This window comes from Condylura cristata, unplaced genomic scaffold (assembly GCF_000260355.1).
Source record: "Condylura cristata isolate star-nosed mole 26May11 unplaced genomic scaffold, ConCri1.0 scaffold00017, whole genome shotgun sequence".
NCBI lineage: Eukaryota > Metazoa > Chordata > Mammalia > Eulipotyphla > Talpidae > Condylura > Condylura cristata.
In genome coordinates this window covers 41,082,178-41,092,125 of record NW_004567118.1, presented here as the reverse complement: position 1 = coordinate 41,092,125, position 9,948 = coordinate 41,082,178, and the positions used below count along the sequence as shown (strand labels likewise).

At 36.0% G+C, this 9,948-nt stretch overlaps 1 protein-coding gene across 1 annotated transcript in view; it reads right to left on the bottom strand.

The window, feature by feature from the left end:
• LOC101629086 (contactin-associated protein-like 3) overlaps positions 1-9,948 on the bottom strand; it is a 191,916-nt gene that overhangs the window by 63,454 nt on the left and 118,514 nt on the right. Inside the window, exons 9-10 of the mRNA XM_012726558.1 lie at positions 8,718-8,864; positions 1,511-1,676 (exon numbers count right to left, since the gene is read on the bottom strand). Of these exons, the coding sequence (XP_012582012.1) occupies positions 1,511-1,676; positions 8,718-8,864 (313 nt within the window). The remainder of the gene's footprint in view (positions 1-1,510; positions 1,677-8,717; positions 8,865-9,948) is intronic.

Sequence of the window (9,948 nt, the reverse complement as noted above, 5' to 3'; positions counted from 1 at the left end):
TGGTATATGTTTGTTCATATTTTTGTTATTTTCTCGCCTAGTCCATTATACTCCTGCTATGAGTGAAACCATCCGATATTTTTCTTTCTCTTTCTGGCTTATCTCACTAAGCATGATCTTTTCCAGCTCCATCCAAGTTGCTGCAAAAGACATGTAGAACTGAGAGTTTTTGATGAAATTCTTTGAATCTCTTTATCTCTACAAATGAATAGACTATCAATATATGAACATGAGCATCTATTTTGAAAATTAAGATCTCACAAGTCCATGTTTTGCATACTGGAAATTGATGGTTTTCTAATAATACATGATGAAATTGCATTTGTAACTTGTAATTTATTGAACAGGACATGGGATTCCAATTAGTGTCAAAATGGAATAGATTTATTCCACAAAATAGTCTGCCAAGTGTGAGTCAAGATATTTCCTGTATTTGAATGTGTGAGAGTGTCAGAAGCGTGCTCATTAATTCAACAAAAACACACTACACTCCTTCCACAGGGAAGGCACAAAGCTATATATGTCACATCCAAAAACATTTTTTTGTTATCCTTCAGTCACCCCTTTAGCCAAAATGAAAGACAGCACGGCTAATAATATAACTTGAATAGATTTGCAATGCTTGGCAACTTTAATGTTACTCTTATAAAAATTTTATTGATGTAATGTTGGTTTATAACACAAGAGAGGCTTCAGATGAGCAAAATTATAAAACAACATCTGGTGCTTTAATGGTGTGGGCAGTATGAGAACACACATTTGCAGAGGTGTGACCCTGTACCCTGGAAACATACACAGTGTTGTAAGTCAGTGTTATCTCTATTAAAATAATTTTAAAAATAAAAAATCATTCTAACTCAAAAAAAAAAGTCAACATTTATATATTAGTATAGTATTGCCAGCAAAAATCTAGTTTCCATCCTTCACCATACAATTTCCCCCATTTATCCTTACTCCTTTTGTACCCATCTTTAGTGGCCTGGTCAGCATGTGATAATAGTGTCTCTTTATTTATTTATTTATTTGATGCTCACAGCATCATTAAAAATCCCTGCAGCTCTCACCTTTCTCAAAAGAAGAGTTACTTTGTATTTCCCCTGTAGAAAAAGAGTGTATGCTAAATCTAACTGACCACAAATGATTCTGAGTTACTGGTCTTCTATAATTCATCATCTCTTTCCAGTAATGTATTTGTACAATGTATTTGTATTTTTAAAGCAGTTGGACTTGTCAACATTTATAGTCATTAATAATTATAACAGCATAGAGAGTACTCTGTAAGAATTAAGTAGTTTGAGGGCATACAAAAGGAAATCAATGAGCATGTATTGTTTGAAAAGAGAGATGCTTTAAATGTTGTTTACAATGTAAAAATAATTTTCCTCTATAAAATGGATATGAGAAAAAGAGAAGGGATGAGAAGGTGGTGCAATTTCCCAGTACCTCATTGTTTTAATTCTACTGTCAGAAGATTGAAAACAGGCATTTAAAATACCTGAAATCGCCTTACCGGTCCATGAGGCCACAAGTGTCTATCTGGAGGTCACGGAAACTCCCTAGTTGCCCCTGTTGCACCGAAATGGGATCCACTGTCTTGTTATCAAAGGAGATGAGCCTCAGACAGCCCTGAAGTGCCCCCAGAGGATTTCCACAGCTTGAGTCACTGTCAGGGCAGCCTGAACACAGGACATGGAGACACAGGAGGAAATAAGTTACATCAAAAATATTGCACATTATTACAGGAATTAATGGCTGAATATTATTCCATTGTATATACCCCACATTTTCTTTAAGCATTCATACATTGACAGACACAGGTTGTTTCAAAATCTTGATTATCATAAATTATGTTGCAATAAGCATGTTTCAATTTAGGGCTTTCATTTTCTTTGGCTATAGACTTAAAAATCGAATTGCTAGATCACATAGTTCCATCTTCAATTTTCTGAGAAACCTACATACTGTTTTTCAAGGGTCATTGCACCAATTTTATATTCACACTGATAGTGCACAAGGGATCCTTCTTCTCCACATTTTCACCAAGACCATTATTTCTACTCTGTTTGATAATAGCTATTTTAACAGGTATGATGTGATATCTCATTGTGATTTGATTTGCATTTCCCTGTTGATTAATGCTATTGAGCATTTTTCATGTACATGTTGGCCATCTGTATGTAGTCTTTGGAAAACTGAGTGTTCAAATCTTCTGCTATTTTTAAAATAAGATTGTTTCATTACTGTGATTAAGATGTATGAGTTCTTAACTACGTTTTGCATATTATCCATTGTTCAGATATATAATCACAAATATTTCTCCCCAATTCAGTATGTTGCCTTTTCATTTTTTAAAAAAATTTATTTATTTATGCATATAAGAACTGAAGTGAACTCCTGAGGTGGGGGGTGGTGAGAGGATTCATCAGAGATAAAGTAGGGAGCATAAAATAGGCAGATCTATTGAAATAAACTGCCGAGAGGAGCAGCAGGTAAGATAGGATAGGCCTGCTGTACCATGTGGGCCAGCTCCCTGGCTGGAGATCAAACTCACATCACAATGTCTGCCTATAGCTTGATAGTGCTGTGTCTTTAACCCCTGTACCACCAGGGAGGCCTTGCCTTTTCATTTTGCTGACAGTTTCCTTTGCTTCACAGAAGTATTTTAGTTTCTTGTTTTCCTACTTGTTTATTTTTGCTCTGTTTGATTTTGTTTTTGGTGAGAGATTTAAAAAGCCATCATTGAGACATGTCAAGAAGCTTTCTGCTTGTGTTTTCTTCCAGAAATTTGATGGCTTCAAGATTTATGTTCGAGTCTTTAAAACACTTAATGTTTATTTTTTGTGTGGGGGGTAAGACTCGGGTGGGGTTTTATTCTTTGTATGTGGCTGTTCACTCAATGGCGTTTTTAAAGAGAGTGTTCTTTTCTTATTGTCTATCATTTTTTTTTTTTGGTCACAAATTAACTGATCATTTATATCTGGGTTTATTTCTGGGTTCTCTATTCTATTCTATTCATCTACATATCTGTTCTTATGCTGTATGATATTGTTCAGATTACTACTGCTTTATAACAAAATTTGAAATTAGGAAATGGGATTACTCTAGCTTTGTTCTTTCTCAAGATTGCTTTGGTTATTTAGGGTATAATGTGTTGCCACCAAAATGTTAAGACTTTTTCTGTTTTTATGGAAAATGTTATTGATATTTTGATAGGGATCACACTGAACCTGTAGATATTTTTTAATGTAATATGGGCTTTTTTTTTTAACTAATGATTTATTTATTTATGCACATAGAACTGGTGTACAGGCCAGAAGTGCAGGTGAAAGTGAAAGAGTTCACCAGAGTCACAGTAGGGAGCAAAACAGGCAGATTGACACAGTACACTGCTGAGGGGAGCAGCGGGCAGGTCAGGAGAGGTCTGTTGCTCTTCCAGGGCAGGGAATCTAACTCCACTGAAAGGGCTGTAGCTCCCTTGCAGTGCTGTGCTTTCACCCATTGCACCACTAGGGAGGGCCCAATATGGACATTTTAACAACACTAATTCTTCTAATTGCTGAGTATAGGATATTTTTCATTTATTTTTGCCCTTCAACTTCTTTCACTAATGTCTTATTGTTTCAATAAAGGCATCTTTCAGCTACTTGAATAAACATATCTTTATGTATTTTATTCATTTTGATATAACTGCAAGAACAATTACTTTCTTAATTTTTCTTTCTGACAGTTCATTATTATTCTACAGAAACACAACAGACTTTGTGAATTAAGTTTACACCCTGCAACTTTACTGAATTTATTATTCCTAATAATTTTTCTTGGAGTTAGGGTTTTGTACATGTAACATGATATCATATTGAAATACTGAAAGTTTCACTTCCTCTTTTCAATTCATGGTAATTTCTTTATGTTGGCTAATTGCCTTGGCTAAAACTTCTAATACTATGTTGAATAAAATTTCAAAAGTAGGCATCATTATCTTGTTTTTTATAGGAAAAGTTTTCAGCTTTTCAACATGAAAATATTTCATTGTTGTGTCTTACAAAGTTTCATTTATATTATTTCTAGAACAACATTTTTCTTTTATTAATTATTCATCTTTTTGCTTTGTATTTTCTAGTCATGTAAATATGGAATTCTTATGTTAGTGGTTACAGCATGGGGTTTGAGTTTACTTCAGGACTTTCTTACTGTTAAAATAAAGTTGAAGAAATAATCTTAAATATCTTACTCATTGTACTTGTGTGGTTTTCACTCATCCTGTTTTGCACTTTCATCATAGCATCACTGATAGGCTCATTTTCAAGGAGCAGCAACTGAGATTCAACCTACGTAATGCATGCTAACTTTCTATTTAAGAATTTTTGAAGGAAAACAAAATCATGACTTGCCACCTGAAGCTATGATCTTTGGCATGAAGATTAACTGGAGAGCTGGCTACTAAGGGAAAAGTTCTGGAAAATAAGAAGATATCCTTTTATAAGAAAAAATTATGATGATAAGGGGGGGGCTCTTTACTTGTACGTCTCTCTGCACCACAAAGATGAGGGTGATCAGGCACCTAGAAATCTTTTTTTTTTTTTTAAGATTTATTTATTTATGTAAAAAGAAATGGGATATAGGCCAGAGGTGCAGGGGTGGAGAGAGGCTTCACCAGAGACAAAGCGGGGAGCAGAACAGGCAGGTCAACGAAGTACACTGCTGAGGGGAGCAGCGGGCGGGTCAGGAGAGATCTGCCACGCCATGTGGTCTCCTCCGGGGCAGGCGGGAATCGAAATCATGTGGAAGCGGCTTAAGCTTCTCAGTGCTGTGCTTTAACCTGCTGCACCACCAGGGAGGGCCATCCTAAAAATCTTTATCAATGGAGAAGCTATGGATTTGAATCTTGTAACAGACATCTTCTTTTGTCTTTAGCTGGAGTTGATATTTAAAGTGGTGACTTAGGTTATCTGGGGAGTTACTTAGTATTTCTGGGTATCTTCTATGCATTTAGGAAATACATAGTAAGTAAACTTGTGTTTGTTTTTTTCTTGTTGATCTGTTTTTTATTACAGTGAAATCTCAGGAAAAAAAAAAAAAACCTAAAAGAGCAGAAGGAAGTTTATTTTGCTACCCTGCATTTCCATAAAATGAATGAAGTTTATTTTTCTTTTTCTTTCCATGTGTGAAAAGTTGACAAGAATGGAGTCATCTTACAAAATAGAACCAGCACTAGATATGCCTTCTTTTCATGGATTTCTTTCTTTTATAGATTTCTTGATTTGTGTGAAGATGCACACATTTCAGTTTGTAAGCTAATTTCTGAAGGGTTGAATATATTTGTAAGCTAATTTCTGAAGGGTTGAATATATTTGGAAGAAATATGATATACCTTTACAGGTGACTTCTACTTATAATACTTAGCAACTAAGTACACCAGAAGGGAAAGGGAATATTACATCAATAAATAATTTTACAGAATCATCATTGCTCCTTTTCTGTTTATCTTCCTTTTCATTAGACCACAAGGCTCAAACTCATTCATTCTCTTAGGAATGAAATGAAACCAAGTTCAGTGAGTCAAAGGAAATCTTTCTGAAAGTGAAAGTGTAATGAAGCAAAGATCAAGTCACTTAAGAGTTTCACCTCCTCAGTTATGAGAAAGGTGAAGAAACAAGGGGGCCCAGAGCCCAAATGAGCTCAGCTGGGAGAGGTTTACGAATCCATGTGGAAGATTACCCCAAACCAGGATGCTGGAATGACAGAGGCTCCCTCATCGATGACCTGATTTGTGAGGGAAAGTGTAAGTGAATCTTGCTGCTAAATTAATGAAACTTATCAATCACGACTGAACAAGTCAGAGGTTAAGTACTTCTGAGGATAGCAGAAATTGTCACTTTATGTCACCACAGCAGAAAATGTCATCAGGTGAGACTCCATGACAGAGTTATTAAACCCCCCCCCCCGGCCTGCTAATGCTTCATACAACACACTTGGGCAATTCTGGTCATAAATTATTATTCCCTAACTTAGTGGTACAAGTATGTTATTAAATGTATTTTTTATTTAGATAACATTGGCTTACAATATTCTTTGTGTTTCAGGGGTACAGAATCTACCCCTTCAGGTGCTGTTACCACACCACACCCACCACCAAAATGCCCATAGTCCACTGTGCTTTCCGCTCTTTGTTCTCACTTCTCCCCTCTCCCCCAGCCCTGTAGCCAAGTTCTACATTCAGATTTCTGTGGTTAATTATTAGTTTGGATTTATCTGACCTTTTATTTCCTTCTATGTACCATATGTAAGTGACACAGCCCAGTATTTGTCTTTCTTCTTCTGACATGTCACTGAACATAATTCTCACCAGTTCCTTCCATGCTATCACAAATGACAAACATTAATCTTTTTTAACAGTTGAGTAATAGTGGATGTTTATACTACATCTTTCTGATTCACTCATCTATTCTTGGGTACTTAGATTGGGCATTTGTGTTTCCATAGCTCAGTTATTGTAAATAGTGTTACAATGACTATAAAAGTGCACATATCCTTTCAAATTAGTGTATCTGTCCTTCAGACAGATACCTAGGAGTAGTATCAGAGACTTCATATGGTAGATCCACATAAGGACAACTTTAAAATCACCAGCCAGGAATACTGACAACATATTTTATAATAGCAACTGGATACAATCAAAGTGACTATCAATCATAAAATAGAATAGTAGAATAGATAAGTAAAATGTGGTATGATATGTATCAACAATCATAAAGCAGTAAAAATTATTAACTTTACCTATTCATATTCACATGATTGGATCTCAAAAAACAAGCAAGTCACAGAATATGCAGACAGCATTATCCTTTATAAAGTTAAAAACTAGGCAACATAAAATAATGTATCATTTAAATCTGCCTACATAGATGATAGACTATAAAGAAAAGCAGTAAAACATTCATTTTAAAAAATGCAGGGTAATAATTCCTTGAGGGAATGAGAATCTGAAGGAGCAAGGGAAGCTTCAAAAATATTGTCATGACAATGAAAAAATATAGTTATGTTTCTTCTTACAGATGAGGAGTTGCACCCACATATATTTTTTAAGAAACACCACTAGTATCTTTTAAAATATATGAATATGTTCTATTTCATAGCAACAACTGATTCTTATCTCATCAGCATGTAAATATGTATGGGAACTAACTACTTTCAAGTAGCTTACAGTTCACATTCTGAATACATAGAATGTTCCCATATGAAAAATGAGCATGTGATTTTAAAAGTATTTTTCACTTGTATCATTAAACAATATAGCAAGGCTCTTCTTTCTATACCTTTGAGTGCTTTGAAATCTTTTTACCTTATAAAGTACAGCACTTGGATAAATTCTTTATTTGGTTTTGAAGGAATTTGTTCCTCTGTGGAACCATGAAATCTATCAAAAGTGTAAAGGTTCAAAAAACAATCTGGGTCACAAATACATTGCATTTAGAAAGCAAAGAGGAGAGCAATCCGATGTTTTGAGATTGCTGGCACTATTTCACCCTTCATAGTAAGGGCTGCTTTTGGGGGTTTGAAATGCTAAATACCCTGATTCATGGTTTATTTGCTTGTTGTCAATTTTTAAGGGGAATGTTATAGTTTCTTGTTGGGCTATCAAGCTCTCTCCACTATGCCCCCAAATTATTTTAGAATCTAACAAATATAAAATGCTAAACCGGAGTATGTCAAGGGGTATTAAGATTAGAAATGAGTGTTACTATTGATGTTCTAGAGCACTCAAGGCTCAGGTTGATGTTCTAGAGCACTCAAGGCTCAGGTCTGTTCACTCAAATGTCCCAGGAACAGAAACTCATCAGGCTTATAAATATCCCCACCCCTGGCTAAAAGGGTCTTGTAAAGATTCATTCAAAGAATCTTGCTATTTATTAGAGTTGAGCAGAAATAGCCTGACAGTGTCTTAGTAAGTTGCATCACCATCAGCAATGAGCGAAACAGTAATAGTCATTAAATCCAATCTTGTTCTTTGTATATAATGGTGTCAATTTTATACAGACTGTGGGGATAGAATATATCTTTATTTATAACAGACACCTGAGGATCCTGAGAAATGCAGAGTCTGGTTCTGGAGGTCAGGAATGGCATAGCTGTCTTGTCAACAGGCTTCCAAGAGATGTTGCCTGTGGACTACACTAAGCAGCCTGGCTCCTGGCATAAGTGTAGCCAATAGATAAAAGAAAAGTACACCAACATGCTGCAATAAAATTTTCACACAAAATGAAAGAAAAAGTTATAAAGAGCATTTTGCAATAGAAAAATGTCCCCTAGCAAAGTACTGAAGGTAAGAAATGAAGAATTATGATTCTTAACATTGTCTGTACAGAGAATCACCTGTAGAACATGATAAATCCTGTTGTCCAGACCTCAGAAGCAGTTAAATGAGAATCTGTGGGGAAGGTATGAGACATTTTGAAACTTCCCAGGTGACTGCAACAGGCAGTCATTGTTGAGAACAAATGTCAAATTTAAAACAAATGTTATTATATGCACATGTAAATTAGATCACCTAGAAGACTTGCATGCTACATCATATTTATCATCTTTGTCCACTTGACATTACCATTAACTATAATTGAAGGAGAGAACTAACTCCTCAGTACTAGCTTTCATTAGAAGCAGCAGTCGAAAAAATAAAGATATTTTGACTGCTGATGAAGCCCCTTTTGTTCACTTACCCCCCACATAATAGATGGCATCCAAATCAATCTGCCCTTGCAGGGAATGAGTCAGGGACGCTGCATCACCGTCCACTATCACAGTCAGGTGAATTCCTCTAATGAACAAGGACACAGAATGCCACTGTCCATCATTTAGTGAAGCACCTGGAGGTAAACAAAATAGGGTAAGAGACCCTGCAGACATCTCTAAATAGGGAAAATTCTTGAAAATAACAGAATGCAAATCTTGGATCACTGGCCAAATACCACCATGAACTTAGACTACACCATGTATTCATCTCATTCCGAATTATGTGCCAAATTGCATTATGAACCCACCTGATCTTGGACTGCCAAAGGAGCTATGGATTTCACCTGAATGCACCAAGGCTAGGTAGCTGTTTGAACAATGGAAAATAGCCTGTAGTACAGGTGCACCCTACCCTCCCCCCACAGAGAGACAAGGAGAAGCTGAGGGCAGAGGTGGGCTTGTGCTAGGAGTGTCTACAGAAGTGACATTTATCTAGGACCAAGGTGCTACCCCTATCATTGGGGAGATATGTCCATTGACTGAATTTCGTAGGTGTAGAGAGTCTACCAGACATGGACTAACCTTTCTGCTTCCTATTTATTTTAATGTTTTTTTCTAATTTAAAATTTATTTATGTATTTTTAAGTGAGGTAATATTTGGATACTCCCAGCAGGTATCACCACTGTCGTCTGCTTCTACTTTATGTTCTAACGAAAATTACCACATTCCATTGGAAATAGTATGGTCTACATGCTCCCTTCACAGGCTATGTCATCTCATCACTCAATGTAAGTCAGAAAATTACAGAAAGAAAGGAAAGAAATCAAAATGAAAGGGGTAATGAAGAAACAAGAATGGAGATTCCAAACATATAACATCAGAAAGTGCAGCATTATTTTCTATCATTCCTAGGGCCTCACAGAAATAGAATTTCTACAATAGACCCTGAACAATTCTGAAACAACAAACTTGCAGTGACATGGTCGAAGAAACATTGCAGTCACAGCTAGTTAATATTTTGAGATGTTGAGAAGTATAGGTATTTTCTTTTTGGGAACCAAAGATTTACTGACAAGGAAAGAATTCAGCCTTGTATCCAAACTTGATATGGGACTAGCTAAAGGGGATAACAAACTGACAGTCAACTGGGCCTAGCATCCGGGAGATACAGGTGGGAGGAACTGGACCTAGCACCAGGGGTCACAGCGATGAGTCAC